The 19,569-nt window shown below is 40.0% G+C and overlaps 2 protein-coding genes across 6 annotated transcripts; one reads left to right on the top strand and one right to left on the bottom strand.

The window, feature by feature from the left end:
• Nucleotides 1-6,223: 6,223 nt before the first annotated feature.
• LOC138051665 (E3 ubiquitin-protein ligase MARCHF1-like) lies at nucleotides 6,224-13,517 on the bottom strand. Of its 2 annotated transcripts, XM_068897916.1 has the most exons (3): nucleotides 13,234-13,517; nucleotides 11,867-12,655; nucleotides 6,224-7,145 (listed from the first exon to the last, which is right to left on the bottom strand). In XM_068897916.1, exons 2-3 carry the CDS (start codon nucleotides 12,206-12,208, stop codon nucleotides 6,792-6,794), a joined length of 696 nt encoding a protein of 231 aa, XP_068754017.1. In that variant the 5' UTR covers nucleotides 12,209-12,655; nucleotides 13,234-13,517; the 3' UTR covers nucleotides 6,224-6,791. The 2 variants fall into 2 exon arrangements, with proteins under 2 accessions (XP_068754017.1, XP_068754018.1); XM_068897917.1 differs by lacking the exon at nucleotides 13,234-13,517 and having other exon boundaries at nucleotides 11,867-12,971.
• On the top strand, nucleotides 9,903-17,507 carry LOC138051667 (THO complex subunit 1-like). Of its 4 annotated transcripts, none has more exons than XM_068897919.1 (4): nucleotides 9,903-10,054; nucleotides 14,594-14,633; nucleotides 15,673-15,846; nucleotides 16,425-17,507. In XM_068897919.1, the coding sequence occupies exons 1-4, from the start codon at nucleotides 10,028-10,030 to the stop codon at nucleotides 16,553-16,555; spliced, it is 372 nt and encodes a 123-aa protein (XP_068754020.1). In that variant the 5' UTR covers nucleotides 9,903-10,027; the 3' UTR covers nucleotides 16,556-17,507. The 4 variants fall into 4 exon arrangements, with proteins under 4 accessions (XP_068754020.1, XP_068754023.1, XP_068754022.1 ...); XM_068897922.1 differs by lacking the exon at nucleotides 9,903-10,054 and adding an exon at nucleotides 11,322-11,394; XM_068897921.1 differs by lacking the exon at nucleotides 9,903-10,054 and adding an exon at nucleotides 11,376-11,506.
• The last annotated feature ends 2,062 nt before the right edge of the window (nucleotides 17,508-19,569 follow it).

The following is a 19,569-nucleotide window of genomic DNA, read 5'->3' as shown; positions in this document are numbered from 1 at the left end:
ATCACTTTCTACAAGCTTGTTGTATTAATCGATTGATACAACAAAAATGGTGTCAAGAACATGCCTTAACACTGGTAAACAATTTATGGAAATGTTCTCAATATCACCAATGTTTAGGCACATTTTTGATTCCATTTTTTATTGTGTCAACTGCTGAAGAATGGTTTTATTAATCCGTCACGTAAACTTGCTGGAATGTGATATAAATCGATGTCAGCCACCTTGAATAAAATTGCAAGAAGTGCATTATAAAGGATTTTATGATGAGGTAACGGTTGTAAGGCTCTGCTGTCTTTGAATAATTTTGAATAATCGTTATATCTTACAACTTTGTTATTGTTGTTGAAATTAAGAGTTAGGTTAAAAGAGATCTTGTTCAATAAAATCAATGTTTGATCTTTTCAGTTGACGCCTTTGGTCTCTTATATGTCTTCATAGTAGCATACAGTCAAGGAAATCAGAAATGTCGTCAATCTAATGTTTCTAGTACCTTACGATGACTCGCAAAATAAAGATTATTTGTCAAATCATAGACACCAATATGTTTAAACAATGCAAATAAGTGATTTCTCCACTTCTGTCTTCGTCTTGCAAAGTATTGCATCGACTTTCCATATCTGCCATCTGTTGAGAAGAAATGTGAGCACATATCCTTGGAACTACCACCTGGTAGTCTTCCTCCTCCGCAGGGAATGGTCCTGATGGATCAAATCCATATTCATGTGCGCTATCGGTATCAAATACACTCGCCACCCCAGCATAACTAGACTGTTCATTCTCAAGCATACCAGATGTATATAACTGTAGTGGAGAACGATTTCCTTCAGAGGATAAGGGATGGCTTTGCCATTGGTTTTTGAACTCTTCTAAGCACTTGTTAATTCTGGGGATGTATGTGTAATGTAATGCAAATAAATGCAGTTCATTAAGAGGATCAAGAAGCCCTCTGTCCTCCAAGTGGGCAAATGTTCTTGCAAAGAAACAAAGTACGCCGGAATAGACATCTCTGTGTGCTCTCTCGACGCGGCAGTTGTGTACGGAACTGCCAGTTATGATGCTTCCCCTACCAACACCTCTCTGTTCTAACATGAATTGTGCCACTTTAAAATTTTCCATACCGTAGTCGCTTCGCACCCTAGATGGTAATCCGTAGCTGTTAACTCCCTTGACAAACTGCTCCAACACTGTGTCAGCTGTATTGTCATTACAGCAGTGCGCGTAAATTATAAGGCGGGAATACCCATCAACGCATAGATGGGTTATGAGTCGCCATCTGATAAGTTTGTGATTGCTGTCAATGTGCCACAAAGCATTTGGAGTTGGAACACTATACTTTCTTCTGTAAATTGCTGGTCGCCACCTCAAGGCTGTGCCAATGGGATCAAGTGTGCGGAGACAATTCCTCACTCGCCATCGTTGGATATTTAATCCTCTACTCCTGAGAGCACCCAACAGTCTTGCCTGCCCAATATTGGGAGTTAAGGTTTGGATTTCTTGTACTATTTTTTCTAAATCAGTATCTGAAATCTGAGTCCAGCTTAAGTCCTCGTCCCCAGTCATGCCATACATCATTCTTCTCCTCCTTAGAGTACTCTCACTCACTCCAAGTAAATCGGCTATTTTTTTCCACGGGAAATGCAGTTCTCTCAAAAAACGTATTTGTTCTTCCTCGATAACGTAACGTGGGCGTCCTGGACCATTGCATGTGGAAATGGTTGGGCTACTATATGCAGTTTCCCTAGTTAAATCTGGAGCACCGTGTCTATGTAGTTGTAGTAGATCACCCAAGTTCCTTACATTAGTCAGTGTTACATTTAGGATTTGTAACACCTCAGCAAAATCACGATTGCTTTCAATCTCAGAAATCAGCAACTGAATGGTGTCTACAGCAGCCATCAATCTACCAATAGCCCGATCAATATCCTCTAATGACAAGCTTTGCGACCTATCGGCTTCTTCAAACGTTGTTATTGTAGAAAGCAATAGCTTGAGATTGTCGAAGAATAAAAACAATCCATATTCATTTCTTTCTCTCGCTGTGTCTCGACTCATACTTGGTAAAAGATCACCGTACCGCTGTCACTAGTTGATTTCGCTGAAAGCCCCGTCAGGCGTGCGATGCGTTTTATAGTTGACCAAATAAAAAGTCAACAGTTGACCAAATAAAAAGTCAACAGTTGACCAAGTAAAAAGTCAACAGTTGACCATATAAAAAGTCTGGTTGACCATATAAAAAGTCAGGTTGACCAGATAAAAAGTCAAAGGTTAGCCATATAAAAAGTCACAAGTTGACCATACAAAAAGTCAGGTTGACCGCATAAAATTTCAAAGAGACCACATAAAAAGTTAACTTGATCACATAAAAAGTCCAGGAGACCATAGAAATAAGTAAACAATATTGACTAGTACGGCGCCCCATACACCCTCACAATTGGGAAATTTTAAGATGGCTCTGAATCCGCTTCAGAGAATGTTTTTAAACTTTTGCAGATAAGTTTCATCTTACCTGCTTATCACTTTTCAGCAATAAAAGATGTGCCAGAGTCAATGTACGTTGCAAGCCACCGAAAAACAGAAAATGTACTGGAATGATCTGTAATAAAATCCGCTTGCCTCGACCTTATTCCGGATGTCATATAAACCTCAAAAAGCTCATCCTACTGAGTTTGTTTCATAAACTTAAAAATACGTTTTAAAAATGGAAATGAAAACATGGGAAAATGATAAAGATTCGTGGTTCGCACAAAAAAAAAGAAACACTGGTTGAAACAATTTGCAACCATTTGCTGCATATGGGTCACGGCCGAGTCAGTAAAAAGCACGGGTTTGTTTCTGAACTTGCCTATCTTTTTTTACAAGAAATTCTTCATTGAATAGCAGTTTGATTTCTTTTACGGAACGGACTGTAAACTCAACTAACCTTTGTAGACAACATGGCGGACGCAAAAGCAAATGGTCGACAAATACGCAATATACGTTGCGGCGTACGCAAAGTTGAGATAGTAAAGTTTCTTGAAAGTGTTGAAATCGGTTTAAGCCAATTTAAACGATATTATCTGTGGCGAAAGGTTTCAAGGCGATTGCGTTGTGTTAGAGTGACCTTTGCTTTCGGTTTAACGCCGGACACGCAATTTTAATGTGTCCTAGGGGGACCTTTCTGTTGGACAAAAATTCTACTTTGGAAATGTGCCCAGTTGATAGGAGAGTACTTTTGTTGCAAAAACCCGACCCAAGCCACCGCACCTACGCACACGTTTCGCGCTCTTGAGGAGGCCGTCTACCGCCTCCAATACCTGGGGCCTGCTCTTGTCTGACGTTGTAACATAAGGGAGTTTTTAAGATCTACGACGGCGACGGTCGACGAAAACGTCACCTGAAATTTTAACTTGGCAGTATCATAAGTCTTTCGCGATTATTCAGTCTCATTCACGTCCTACAATATGGGCGAAGTATCCTATAAATAAAGTTAAAATAGAGAATGAAGGATTCTTTGTTGCATGCTTACGTTGTCGTCAAAACCTCAAATTTGGTGATTTCACGAAGTCGTTATGCAAAGGACCGAGAAGATACTTGCTACAATCCGTGCTGCACGTGCAGCACGATTATTTATGGTCTTTTAACCAATGACATATACTGTTTTCTGGCGATGTCGTAGTCGTAGCCGTCACCGTTTCTTAAATTCCCTATAGTCGGTAGAGCAACGTTGATGTAATCCTTAATTCCCACCCTGACGAGTGTTTACTTATATCCTTGTGTGGGACCATTTCCATCATCAGACTAACACTAAGCTGAATAGATAGATAGATAGATAGATAGATAGATAGATAGATAGATAGATAGATAGATAGATAGATACACGTACTGTCAACGTAGCTAATATGTGCAACATCTTTCGTTTCGTCGCAGGTGCATAAGCTAACTTTTCAATGTACGCGGGAGAAAGCAGTCCAAAACGGCATAGGACCGATGATTTACGACCTCAAACTAAGGATGTTTGCTAGTTGTTCGTTTCCTTAGTCATAGTCTTCAGCGTGAGCATGAAACTGTGGAAAAAAATAATTGATCAAATGGAACGAGACAATTTGGTCCGACTGGTCAAAGTGCACGACCTTCAAAGGCGGTATAAGGCAATCTGGTCGGCGGACTCAACCGAAACATATCCTCTACGTTTGTGTCAACGTGTTCTGATCTCTGCGCAGGATTACTATTTATTTAGTCAAGTACCGTACAAAACGGCCATTGATTAGTTAACTTGATTAGTGATGATGATGATGATTTGTTTGGTGTTCATTGCATCGTGGTAACAGGTATATCTAATATCTCTAATAGACGATAGTTGTATTTTAACCTAAAACATTAAATCGAGTCAAAAGTCCACGACTGTGCAGAGTCGATTGACGGTGGAATGCGGCCAATCAGTTTCCCTTGTTATCTACTTTTAGAACGGCTACTGGTAGCTGGTTTGCGTTCCGTAGCCCGATCCATGATTTTCCGTTTAACCATCTCTTGTACATGTGCGGCCACTTACTATAGGGACCAATCAGAGGCATTGTGGTCATCACTCATCAGGTCCAATCTGATTGGTCATTATTTTCCTCTAAGCCCCCTCCCCAAGACTTCCTCAGCCGCTTCTCTGGGCGTTAACCCTACAATGATACGCTAAAGTCTGGTTTTCGTTAGCGACGCAAGCACAAAGCGCAAGCATAAGAGTGCTATTTCACCGTGAAAACGGGGTTGACACAAGCACCAAGCGAAAGCACGAAGATAAAGTTTTCCTTTTCCTTGTGCTTGCGCACATCCTTGCGTTCGCTTGCGTTGTGTGAAAACGAAACACAGCATTGGCTACGTCTGGCCAATGAAAGCACTCGTTCCAGATTCCCCGCATCTTGAGCATTTGAACAAAATGGCGGATGCCATGATTGATTATGATGCTTATGTCGACGTTCGTTTTCACTCAGCATAAGCTATTTATGCTTGCACTTGCGTGGCTAGTGAAAACCAGGCTCAATGGACCCACTCAAGCAAATATAAAAACTCTGACCTGGTTGGGTTCGTTAACCTTGAATAAATGGTAAATCCGCACACTATGAGAGACCAATTTCTACTTTTGGAAATTCATTGTTTTGAAGCGGAGTATAGACCGTATTCATTAATGGCGGTCAAGAAATTATTCTTTTGTCTTTGTGCTAATCATCCTGACTAGCCTCAATTTGGAAGAAAAATTCTTTTGAATTTTGCTCGTGTTTACGAGGCTAGTTAGGATGATTAGCATAAAGAGAAAAGAATAATTACTTAGCCGCCATTTATGAATACGGTCTATATTGTTGTTTACATAGCGTTTCTCCGACAAGAGTCTATGTTGATTTTTCTATGAGGAGGTTGGGGGAGGGTGGGGTGGAGGTAGAAACGGTAGTACTTTCTCTTTATTCTCTCCACGATTTGTCGACCATCAAACCGATTCAAACATTGTGATAAGTGCGCTGCAAAATACCATGCCTGGACTGAAAAGGTCGTCACTGATCTGAGAGTGCCTTCTCTTAATTTTAAGCTTCGCGCGTCACTCCTTCGTTTAAAGGAATGACCCCCAAATAACGAGCTTACAGTCATGCTGCAACCTTTCCGCCTCAATACGATAGAGGAGTGTTGTTTTCCTTTATGTAAAACGCAGTCAATGACCAGTTTTCGTGACTTCGTGTTAGACGTCTTATCCATGGTATTCAAATTCCGTCCGCGCCATAATCTTCCCCTCACAATAAAATTTGCCCCGTTTATTTTATATAATATCGATTTCATTTTCATTTTCATTTTGTCTCTCGCTCTTGACCGAGATCCAGCAATTAGTGAATAGCCTTAATTAAATATTCATTTGTCCTCTCACCTTAGTTTCGCTGGTGTACCGATTTAAGTAATGTTTAAAAACGAGGAGCAGTGTTTTATCGGGTTTAAAAACAAGAAGCGTAGCCTCGAGAATACACGTGCTGCGAAGTTTTTTGAACGGCTTCAAAAACATTCCACAAAAAGGGTGTCCCTCGGGTTCAAATTGTGAGAGGATGCATTAGCATAGAGGACAAAAAAGCTATATTCACGTGCAGTGACTTTATATCTGATAAAACACCGCATACTAATAAGGAGGAGGTTTATATAAGTTACTGCACGTGATGTATTATCGGCCATTTGATAGGTCAATGGGCTTATGAAATCTTCAACCATTTCAAAAGGCAAGCCACAAATACACTTTTTTTTATTTCGAAACTTGGACGCAGGTCCTAAAATCAACAATAAACCCAACGTTATAAGCCAGTAAGGTCTCCTGCCTGAATTTAAGGTATAGAAAAAAATATTTTCTCGCTTAAATTTTCTTAATTAAACCATATATATAGAAATTTATAGTTTTGCAGTAAACTCTGTTTCTTTCAATAATTTATCAACAGTTTGTATTTGTACATAAAATTAATTTTTTGGAAAGTAGTTAGGGATCGATTACAAAACCACCCTATGGGAATCACGAAGCGTCACACACGAGCACGTGACAAAAGCAGGTGGAAAAGCGAAGATAGGTCACCCAGGATTGATATCAATGGAAGACCACAAATGTTGTGGAGGTGTCTCAAAGGCAAAAAATATCAAGGCCTCTTTCGGCCAGGTACTGGCCTGCAATGTACGCATTTCATTAAGGCGAGCGCGGGCAGCGTGTTCCACGTGATGGATCTCTTTCGCTCGCGAGTCCTGTCGCGCGTGACTCTCGTTTGGCGCTCGCTTTGAGAAAAAATATATAATTTCCATAATCAAACTTAAGCAATCTGTTGATTTGTCGCATCTGGCTGCGAAAGTGTCTTCGTTGAGCAAGCCAGATTTGTTTGACCAAGACGGTCTCTTTCTCTGCATTCATAAGATCCCACTAAACTCCATTCTTGGTTCAAAGCAATCCATTTGGCGAAGTAACGCACGGTTTTGCGCAGCCAGTGATAGAAGAATGCTAGTCCTAACAGCGCGCCGGCTGAACCAAGCACATAAAAGATAATACACGGATCAGACACACAACGTTGGCTTCCGTCTTTCGCTATGGAGGCTATGTTGAGCGTCATGGCAACCACGAAGGTAAACAGCCACAAAATGGGAAAAGGTTTGTCCTCTGGGAGTCGCCACTACAAAGGAACATAATTGTGTTAGTAAAATGAGTTAACGTATTTCTGAGATACTGAGACACATTCCAGAAATGATTTGAGATGACATCAATTAGGGTAATAAAATTCCAAAAATTAATACAAGTTCGCAGTTGTGATATCACGATAGGGAAATCTGCAATTTTAAAGCGCAAAAAACAATAGACTTCCGCTCAGCACGTGGAATTTACATTTTAACTTTTAATTACAATATACTTGGTACTCTGCATAACAACGACATGAAGTCAACAAAACTGCATGAGGTTTAAAGACAACGTGAACATACAAATGCGACTATTTTCGTACTAATTTATTTTACGATAATTCGCCCACATTATAATCACGAGTGGTCCAACTTCCCGGAGGGAAACCAGTTGACTATTTACAAGTGCGGCCGAGAGGTTGAACCGGGGTTTACCAGGAACAAATTCAACGAGTGGTCAGAACGAGTCTTGAACCGGGGATACCCAGATCTCAAGGCAAACACCCTAACCACTGGGCCTCACTGACTCGGCCACATTTACGTGAAACGACGAACGGTATTAAGATTGCTTCTTGTCAGAAAATTTTCAAATATCTCACTCTTTTGAGAAATCGATTTAAGTATGGTCGCATAAGCAGCACGATCTTTCTCTTTCGTTCAGCAAAGAGAAAATAAAGGGGGAATAGAGGGAATCTCCCATGTTCTCCCACACCGTACAGATCCCAAGCTAGGCAACAGCCAATCATATGGCGGGAACGTGTTCTCTGAGCGTGGGCTATCCACGCGGAACACATTCCAGCCATATCATTGGCTGTTGCCTAATCTCCTTGGGATCTGTACAGCGTGGTAGTCGATCTAAAAATAACTTGAGGCATATTTCCTATGGAAAGGGGCATGTATGCTAAGGGGATACCCTCTATTCCCCCTTTATGTTCTCTTGGTTCAACTAATTATCGTCATCATCCATCATCATCACATACCACTTCTGTAGAAGTTACCGTTTCTTAAATTTCCTGTTATTACAAGGTGTTCTGCATGTTAATTCCGTGGTAACTGTCCAAAAATTCAATCCGGATGAAGGATGGAAAGAAAAAACTCGAAAGCCACGTGCTCGTCCCACTTTCGATCCAAAGAATTTTGAATTGGAAACACCGCATCAGCGCGCGCACATTTTCCCGCGCTTTGTGTCGGCTACGTGTTTTGAGTGGTTTATTGGATTGTCTCCCTCCTTTCTGATTGGCCAAAGTTATTACTTTGGTTTTGGTTTTATGACACTCATTTGAAAACTGCTCTAACAAAAAGATTATCATTAACATTGGTTGCAGTCGCATTAGGGAGTTTATCACTAATGTTAAATCAAGTGCTATTGTTTAGTGTTCCCCTATGGATTCAAAACACCAGAGAGTTGACACTAGAGTACTCTCAACGCTAGTGTTACATTGTGGTTCTCTCAAGTGTGATAGCAACCACTGAAAACATTGCGTGTGTGAATCAAGTTATCGACTGCAAATAGCGAAAAATCAAGCCGTCGACAACAAAGTTTGTCATCGACAACTAAAGCCCTCCACAAACGAGGCAATTTGTTATCGATAACAAAAAATTATCGAAACGCGACCGTTTTGTTTTTTACAAGACTGCAAAATTCTCGCGTGCTCATTGGCTAATTTTTATTTTTCATAAGCGGGCAGACACATAAATTATATTTATAATTTATGCGATACTGCTCGCGTCAGATTGAATAAAATTGGAGTTTCTCGCATTTTTGTCCCGCGTTATTCTCGTGTTTCGACTTAATTTTGACCCCTCTGCCTTTTGTTATTGTAAAAAACAAATTTATGTCAGTGTTTCATGCGTCTGTCCTGTTATTGACAATGAATTTCGTCATAGACTGACTGACTGACTGGTTTATTATTAAATCACATCGCAGTAAAATACTGAATTGCGTAATTATTTACAAGCGACAAATATACAAATATAAATATAATGGCTTAAAGTTCTATTAAAATGTTCTCATTCATCTCAAACTTGAGTTGGTTACAGCCGCACACTTCACGAAAAACGAATTAGCAAAACGCTTTGTTTTGGCTGCTGGTACATTGTACGTTCTTTGGCGCCTGAAATTATAATGAGGGCTGTAGGCTTCAGGAATTAGGTGATGTAGTTTAGTGTCCTGATTCTCGCTGATTGATCTAAATAACAACTTTGTAATGTCTTCGTGGTGTTCCCTGATAGGAGTCAAGCAGGCGCGCTCTAAGGCTTCCCTGTACGGCATTCTAGTAAAAATACATGCCAGAGCTCTTTTCTGAACACTTTCTAACTCCGACTGTAAATACTGAGGTAGAGAATAATGAAAAACTGGACAAGCGTAGTCAAGGGAAGATGTAATACATGCGCAGTAGTAGGCGACAAGATCTTCGGCTGGAACGCGCGCCCGTTTAAGTTGCACAAGAAGATAAATTTTCCTAGCTGCTTTCTTTATTAAACTATCAACGTGATCGTTCCATGTTACTGTGTTGTTGATGATAGTGTTAGCGTGTTGTTGATGATAGTGTGCGGATCCACAAGGCGATAGCTACTTTGACAATGTTATGACGAAATTCATGATCAATAACAGGACAGACGCAAGAAAAACTGACATCAATTTGTCAAATCGACAACTCTCTTTCTCCCGTCTGTTGAGCAAGTTATCGATAACTAAAGTCCATTTCGCAACGATGCAAACGATTTTTTAAGTCAGCGGTTCTTCTTTTCTTGTCGCTATTTTCCCAGGCTGCCGCAAAACGTACAGGTTATCGATAAATAAACTTCTCGGGTCGTGTCGTACCCCATTGAACGGGCTTCGGGATTGGCCAAAAGAACAATACAACGAACAAAGATAACAATGGATTTAGCACAGAAAACAAGAAAAGTAAGAACACTATACAGCCTTTGCAATATAGTGGTCAACAAGAGGTACGACCCTACCCAACTAACACTGTAAACAGTCGTTGATAACAACTTTCCTCGTCTGTGGAGGCCTAACCTACTGTATCAATGAACAAGGGGCCTAACGGTCATTCTTCATCCCTAGGGGTGTCTCTAGTTCGTTCCGAAACCACACTTTTTCAAAAGTGAAACGAATGATCAAATTTAGGGCAGACGTACACGGTACGATTTTCATCGTATGCGACAAGCTTAGGACAGGCCTAAGTCATCGATTGGCGTCAGAAAAGATGTCGTTGCATTTTAAAACTGCGACTATCGTAGGTCATGTCGTATATAGGCCTGTCTTAAAGCTTGTCGCATGCGACGATGATCGTACCGTGTAAATCTGCCCTAAATTTGATCATTCGTTTCACTTTTGAAGACGTGTCGTCTGGGAACGAACTAGAGACACCCCTAGGGGCGTCTTACGTACGTCTTCCGTACGTCTTCGTGTTGTCATAGTTAAAATGAGTTTCAATCTTAGGTTTTAAAGAATCTGCCTTTATTTTTTTCAGTTTAGGGAAAAGGAAGCCGACGCTTTTCGTCATTTAATAGGGAGTTTAAGAGAGGATGTCGACGCCGAACAACGGTTAGGTGAAAACCACAAAGCAATAGGTCTAATAAACAAAAACAAGAGCTCTGCACGCCCTGCACGTGCGTTTTACATTTGCGTACTTCACCATGCCCTTCTCACCCTTCCAACGATGTGAATTGACCAAATTTGTGTGGAAGACTTGTGCACCTTTAATTCTCCTTCTAAATATCCACACCGTCGTCACCAATGTTATTTCTAGAGTAATGACATTCACTTTTCATTCCTAGCGACTAGCAATAATCGCAAAATTATTACAAGAACGGGAAATATTATTTCTGACAACGTTCTCGTAGCCGTCACGATCCTCGTTTCATTAAGGTCCTTATTGAAACCACTGGACAAGCGTTTGGATTTTTTTTTTTCTTTAAATGACGTTCGAAGTTATCTTTCTCCTTCGGCATTGAATAACGGCAGCCGGCGTACAGCAATAATACTCAAAAAAGACTTCTGCAGCAAAAATGCACGCATTATTTTTTATCAGGTTTTACAGTTGAGTATGATTTGTTTATCACCCTCACAACTACTCATCAGCAACGATCTGTTGCCAACCTTGTAGACTGCCTACCGCAGCTGCGCGCATATGCATTTCTAAAAAACATGTCTTAACTTTGTCAATGGAACACCTGTTGTCTTAAAGCCATGGTTTTCCGTTTATAGATTTGGTTATTAGGGGGTTTCATTTCGGAACCGTAAGTATACGCAAACGTCGACTATATAGTCGTTTGTACCTAAAGGACCCAAATATGAGAGCTTTGGGTTTTTCAGTTCCTGGTTTCGTACCAAACACTACAGTTTCGACTGGTTAGTAAGTCCGCAAGATATCCTACAAGTAATACACAGAAAATTAATGCGCATTGGGAGTTAAAAGTTCTTTTTTGTTTGCAAGCGACAGACAACAATCCAAAGAGCAGCCTTGCCTTGACGCTGCCTCAGAAATATTACCACGTCTCTTGTCTTGCACCTGGTACTCATTTGTTCAAAATATTGGATCAGATCACTTCCCAAATATAAAATTGATGTTTGTCGCTTGGCGCCTTTGCTGTGTTTAACGAGCTCGCTAATTAGCTAATTACTAGACACGAAATAACCGCTTTTTGGGGGAATCGAATCCAAGTCACTATTTTTCATATATATATTAGGAGCCTGTCCCTTTTTACTTACCTTCTTAAAAGGCTTCCTCTTTCGTTTCACCGCTAAAGGGAAAAGACACAGTTCACATTTGCTCATCACAACTCTCTGCAACCTGTTCATCAGACAAGAGTGATGTACAAATTTCACGGACCCCGTGCACAAACAAGGACTTATCAAGACTTCAGTTTCGTCGCCGCAGTGGCATATTCGGCACACGTCACTTTCGAGTTCCAAATTGTCACCTTCACAAACGTAAATAACTGTTTCCCTAGTTTCTCGAGCCGAAACTTTCCCAAAATTTTCGGATCCATCGTCTCGATCGGCTAAGCCGCCCATCTCAACACAAACACTATCTGACTGGCTGCTAGCCATGTTTTCACAGTCTGAGATTCCTATTGTTTTCACAAGGTTGGATTCGGATGAAACACTCTCTACACTTCCAGCTGACTCCCATTTAGATCGTTTATCACTTTCAAGTCTCAATGGAATTATCAACGAACCATGCCCAATTTTAAACGGCTGCTCCTGGAGATCTGATGAATTATTTAAGTCGAGCTCCTCTCGACCTAATAAAGTCCTTGTCTGAATTTCCGTCTTGGTGTCATCAATATCCGATACACATTTGTTTTTTTGTTATGTCATCCACTATCAATATTGCTTCAGCCACACTGTTCGTAGAAAATCCTTCCAGTGGAAGACTCAAAGTTTCATTTCCACTTTCTACAACAGCCGTGGTTTTGTCCTTCCCGGCAGAAGAATTGGAGCTTTTCTCCTCAGTTTTGTCCACCGCCATCTTCAACAATACAATTGTATCTTAACCTAAGAGAAAAGAAAAAATATAAATCATTAAGCTCCGAGAGCAGTAAAAAAAGAATATTTTCACCTCATAGTGAACGACACCGAAATTAGAATCGCTTCAACGAATATGGTGAACCCATTGAGAAACTGAATACATGTACAATTATAAATACATCAGGTTGTTCATCTTAAAGAAAACGGCCTCGTTGGCTGATAAATACACGTCTTAACAAGCTATTACATATGATGGGAACAACACATTTTACACTATATATTTGCCTAAGTCTACAAACAGATACCGAATGATACAGTAAATGGCGAATAGTTCGGATTGACTTTTGCGAGAGGGACAGTTTGTCTTTTGATAGGACCATTAGTAATTGTAATAATTTTTGTACCAATAACTGTGTGTAGTTTATAACAGTTGTGCTGGATCAATATACGTTATATTGAATTGAAAAACACTAGTACTTTATTCTGCTCACAACTGTGATCATTATGCTAAACACGGTCACAATTTGAATATCAACAAAGACGTTTTTCCATTATACTTCCGTCAACTAGTCGTAAGTTTTCAGTTTTCGTCACTTTAACAGTACCTTTTTTCGTTAATCCCACGCATGTCGGAATCGAAATAAACGAGAATAGTATGACATCACGACGGCGAAGTCCCGAAAATGTCGTCCGCATTCGACACCTCCAAGATCACAAAGCCTTTGCCCCCATGCAAAATTTTAGTCCCTATGAGCAGACACACTTTTGCTTCTTTACGGTCCGTTATATACACATAAAAGCCTTCCGAAAATTATCTAAAAGCGCGAAAATAAATTATCGCTGAGCTGTTGGCTGTTTAACGGAAGTCAACTGGACAAGCCTCATTGGTTTTGCTGGTCGAAATGACGTCACTTGAGTGACACTTTGAGAAATTATATTCTTTATTTACACACACTTGAATGCATCCAATTCAAAGGCCTATACAATGGGAAAATTTGAGCTGTTGGTAACTATTCTTTTGCCAAAATAGGCAACTCAATAGATATTTTTGACTTTATTCGCTTTAAATCGTTCTCGCAAAGCGAATACAAGTGCGAAGTTTATTTAGCCGAAAATTAGTTTTGATTCCTGCATACAAGAACTAACTACTATTCACCATTGCAAAATTCTCGCAAAAGAAATCGTTCTGAAATAGGAAAAGTAACGACGAAATGGCATGTCTTTTCGCACTTTTCAATTTCATAGAATTTCTCCGACCTGTAGATGTCAATACATGATTCGACTAGCATGAACTTAAATAAAGCTCGGAACCAAGTTGAAAACCCTCCCACATCGCTGCTGAGAAAACTATTATCGAAAACCCGCGGATTTTCTTCAACATTTACCATAGTCACTAAACCTCACTTCTTTCAATTATAACTTTCAGTTGAAAAGCAAAACATCGGGACACTTGAGTCAGGAGCACTTTACTTAACTCTGGTTTAACGGAAGTCGACTAGACAAGCATCATTAGTTTTGCTGGTCGAAATGACGTCACTTGAGTGACACTTCGAGAAATTATATTCCTTATTTACACACACTTGAGTGGACCAATTCACAATACAACGGGAAAATTGGAGCTGTTGGTAACTACTTTTTGCCAAAATAGGCAACTCAATAGATATTTTTGACTTTATAAATTTATTCGCTTTAATTAACTCGTTCTCAAAGCGAATACAAGTGCGAAGTTTATTTAGCCGAAAATTAGTCAGTTTTGATTCCTGCATACAAGAACTAACTACAAGAACTAACTACTATTCACCATTGCAAAATTCTCGCAAAAGAAATCGTTCTGAATGGCATGTTTTTTCGCACTTCTCAATTTCATAGAATTTCTCCGACCTGTATAGATGTCAATATAATAGGATTCGACTACCATGAACTTAAATAAAGCTCGTGTCCTGAAAGATTTCTTTTTCATTGCAGAACGAGGAGCAGGAAATGGACAAGTCTTCGGAGGCAGAAGGTACGCCAATCCTTAGTCCATTTTTAATCATTTTTAATCATTGTCAGGTAGGGGAAAGGTTCCTCTGTTCGTTGAGGTGGGGTAACCTGCATTTCAAAATGCCAAGTGACCCTAAACATTTTATCTATTTGTCGAATTTGTGAATGTTGTGCGATGAAAGGCATAAATTGAGGAGGCAGCGTGCCCAGTGGTTATGACGCTTGTCTTGAAATCCGGCGATCCCGGATTCAAGACGCGCTCTGGCGACCACTTGAATTTGATCCTGGTGGTCTCTGGCTCAACTTCTTGGCTGCACTTAAAGTTGTAGGTGTTGTTGTTGTGTTTTGTTGTCTGTCATTTGCTCGGAGATATTAGAGAGTTTAAGAAACCATGACGCCTACGGCGACGAAAACGTCGCTTCAAAATATAACCTTGAGCTATTCTAAGTATTTCATGATTATTCTAACTTGTTTATATTATACAATATGGGCAAAGAGTCCTATAACTGGATTGGTACGGACGGATTTGAGGTAAAGACTGAGACTGAAAGATTCACTGTAGTTTGTCCACGTTGTCGTCAAAACCTTAAAATTGGTAATTTCACGTAGTAGTTTTGACGAGTACGGGAGGGAATTGTTCAAAAATGCGTGGCGCACGTGCAGCACGATCATTTTGGTTCTTTTAACCAATAATATTACTGCTTTTTGGCGTTGTCGTTGCCGTAGTCGTCGTCGTTTCTTAAACTCCCTAATTGCCTCTACGCTACTCTGAAATCCGAACTGAAATAAAGTTTGCATGATAGCAATCGATAAAGATGTTGGTTGCTTGGTTCTACCAGTCAAATCGCATCAAATATTTTGGGTTTTTTTTTTCATGAGAAGGGAAACCGGAATACCCTGGGCAAACATCTCAGATTGGAGAAGAGAAGGAACAAGCTCAAACCATATATGACGCTGACTCCAAGGATCGGACTGGCATGCATTAAGCAAAGATATATGTTTCCAACGATGAGCTAGCCCTGCTCCCCATAGAACCTACTATCATTTCTTTTACCCTTCAGCTTTGGACCAAAGTTTTTCATATAAGTCTGGTACTCCTTCACGCGATGATGTTCTTCTCATTGCACATGAGCTGGGTACAAAATGGAAGATGCTTGGCCGAGTTCTGGATGTTTCGGAGCCTGTATTGGAGCAAATTGAAAAAGACAACGATGAACTCTCTGAAAGATGTTACAGTAAGTAAAGACGTTTAGGAGAGGACGCCAAAGAAAATTCACCAAAATTTAAATTGCACTTGCATAGCCTGCAGTGTTTTAGTCAAATAGCCAATTGTTGCCAATATGCGAGTAGGTTTAGAAGTTTGAGCGAAGAAAATATTTTAAATGAATAATAAAGCAATTATTGAATTCGGCTTTCATATGAAGAATTCTGCAGATCTCGGAGGATGTTATCCACATCGGCCTTCGGCGTTAGTGGATAACACTCTCCTCGACCTGCAGAATTCTTCATATCCTACTCAGCCTCATTCAATAATTGCTAATTACGTTACAATAATCAATAACAGGGAAGGTTCAATAACTAACCTTCTTCTATTGTTAAAAGTTCCAAAGATAAAATAATCTTTTTTTTTTTTTTTCAAATGAATGGCTCTATGTTATCGATGAATAGTACGGATAGCTTGAGGTTACATTAATCGAGAAAGTTCCCATACACTCCTTTTGCTACTTCGGAAGAACAGTTTTATAGCTCACATCTGCCAGTTTCATGATTACTTTTGGATAAAATTGTGATTAAATACAATGTGATTTTGCAGAAGTTCTGATAAGATGGCAAGAAAGGTTTGCATCTGAAGCTACTTATCAACGTCTAGCACAAGCATTACAGCATCCCCCGGTTGATCGAGCAGCACTAGCTGTGAAGTATTGTGAAAAGAAGACTGGCTGAGGATGTTTAATAGCGAACGGGGAAAGGAAGACATTATGAGTATCTTAGGATCTTAGGAATCTTGTTATAGAACGAATCATTCGAATGGCTTCACACGGTGCTAGCTTAAAAACCTTTCCCCTGAAATAACGTTGTTTGTAATAACATGATATGTCAAGAAAATGTTTTCAATAGCTTTCTTTTGTTAGAAATTATACCAGTCGGATTGAAAGTTTTTTGACGCAATTTGGCGTAGGTGAAATGCAAGTACGTCAGTATTTACATAAATCTAGTTAGTATTGTAAAAGCTTCGCTTCACTAGCGCATAACCTTGAAGCGTGCAACTCTTTTGCTTGGAGCAAAGCTGGGAATATTAGGATACCAATTTTATGCCAGAATATGGACAAAAAAAAGATCGAAGCTGCACGCGCGGGAAACTGCGCGAGCTGCGTTACGTCCAAATAAGGAAATTTTTAGACTAAAAAAAAACCGAGCTCAGAACGAGAATGAATTGCTTCAATGTCATGAGCTTCTGCTTCGCTTCCAATGGTTGGTTTGCAAGTTAGATCTTGGCCGCCATGTTGAATATTATACACAAACAATAGATCTTTAGTTGGCTTCTTTTGTTCGTCATCCTTTGAGTGGTTTACCTTGCGCAAGTGCAGTCATTTTTCAGCCCTGCTGTTCAACAATGATGCCATTAAACGTTTCCGAGCCCGCGGTTGTGGTCAGCATTGGTTTCATGATTGCAGACCAAAGTTACACAAAAACTTAAAGCGTAGTTACGTAAGGAGACTCGAAAGGGTTAGGGTTAGGATAAAGGATATTTATATGCATGTGTTTTTAGGACGTGAGAACAAATACTAGCTTTTTTTATATCCTTTTTATGCAGTATTCAAGGGTTTTTATCAACGAAGTTTCTCGATTACTTAGCTTTGTGTAAATGGTGTGTTTTGTTTACGAATAAAATCAATTTGACAAGAGAGAATGATTGGTTTGTTCTGCTTATCGGGAGAAGTGAGTTCAAAAGAGTCCTGACATGCTCTTTAGTCAGGACGCAGCTCTTTACAACCTCTAATATCATTGGATCCCTTTAGGACGCAGCTCTACAGTTTTTAGGCTCTTTGTGTCCATTGTTTTCTGAACCAGTCCCGAGAGTTGTTCCGAGAGCTGCGTGGCGGCCCATGCTCTTACCTGAAGATTACCATAGAAACCTCTATCTACCCGAGTTCAAAGCTCATACCGTCATTTATCGTAAGGTACCGAAACTTTCATCCTCTGAAACCCACGGTCAGGTGGTTAAGGCAAGGGGAACATTATTAAAAAGAGCGAAAAACAAAAATAGAGAAAGATTTCTTATCGTCTTTTGTTTGCTTTGCTAAAACTGTTCACCCCTTACCCCGACCATCTACTGCTGGGTCTTCGAAGATTGTTATCGTATCTCTTGATAAATGGGAATCGTTTGCACGGTAGCTTCGAATCTTCCCTCTCAGGAACCTTTCCCTTACTTGATGCAATTCAAAGTGTCTTTACATGGAGCCTGTATGTAGGGTCCCTGTTTCTCGAATTACGGAATGCAATTTGTGACTGGAAATGGCCATGGCCAATGGCGCTCAGTAGACCAGAAAAGAAAACAACACCCACGTTTCATGCCTTAATGCTTCTTCCTTTTTGTTTTTGGGTGATTAATGCAGCCGAAATATGCTCGAAAAGCTTCGGGACTTTCGACAAACAGGCCCCTGCGTGTTAATTATGGGAAAACAAAACCTCTTTGGGTCGGTTCTCTGCAATACTAGAATAATATCTTGCCCTTTAACAACTTTTTGTCATGAGCTAGAAAATATTAGTGTAGGCCTTAGGCATTTGCACGGTTTGCGACAAACTTCAGCATCATTAATGTTCTTGGGGTAACAAATGAAGAAGATAGCTTTTCGGTCGAAGAGATCATCTTTGTGACCCGACTTCTGACGGTTAAACATTGCGACACCTTTGTTTTTGTAGGTTGTGCAGGCTGTCTCTTCTGAGTGTTCAGCTTATTCCTGGTTTATTCTCTTTTAATTAAGGGGCCTCAAACCAGTTTTAAAATTTGCAACAAACTGTACTGTTAGGAAGGATTGAATTTACCTAACTGTTTCAATTAACGCCATATGAAACACCAATAAGAGCTTATCATTAATGTACACTCATTAATGTGACGTAGTATGTTACCATGGCAACAAAAGAGCCATAAAAACACCCTGTATTTTGTCCGTAAACGCGTGTATCGCAAAAACGAACTAGGTGACGCCCATTTTTTGTTGCTGGTGAGCGATTAGCACGCTAAAATAACACTATCTGCAAAATTTTAAAAAAAATTATCGGGAGCAGATTCATAGCTACCCCCACAATTTAACTTTTTTAACTTTGCAGAGTTTCATTTTAGGGCCACCACGCATCTTTTGGAACGACTCTCGACATTGGTTCAGAAGACAATGTACACAAAGAACGATACAAAAGAAACAATGGACGCAACCACAGGCGCCCCAAGCTCAGTGTGAGCATGGCCGACAAAAGGATAAGGATAAGGATGGAAATCCCGATAAAAAGTTTAAAAAGATAATTATATGAAAAAAATCTCAATTAAAAAGCCTAAACTTATTGCCATTGTGGATAGCTTCCTTCCTGTGTGGTTATTTTCCAGATCAGACGCAATTTGAGCCATTTTTCAATTTCTGGGTTGTCAACAGTTATAATAAAATCCCAAGGCCGGAGACTAAATTCTCAGGTGCTACCAATTTGAGTCAAATGTTCCTGGATAAAATGTTCCCACGGTCACAATTCAACATCAGAATCAATTGACAAAGATTGAACTTTCATCTCAGCGCTCCAGTCATTTCATGTACAACACTTACCCCATCCCCACAGTGGCTTCTCGAACAGCTCCATGGTTACGAGCGACGCAGTGGGGATGGGGTAAGTGTTGTACATGAAATGACTGTACCTCATCCGGTGGAGTTAATTTGACCTGGGACCCAAGCTCCGTGTCCTGTTCCGAA

Source organism: Montipora capricornis, chromosome 6 (genome assembly GCF_036669925.1).
Source record: "Montipora capricornis isolate CH-2021 chromosome 6, ASM3666992v2, whole genome shotgun sequence".
Taxonomy (NCBI): Eukaryota; Metazoa; Cnidaria; class Anthozoa; order Scleractinia; family Acroporidae; genus Montipora; species Montipora capricornis.
The sequence above is the reverse complement of the archived record's forward strand: the minus strand, read 5'-3'. Positions and strand labels throughout refer to the sequence as shown.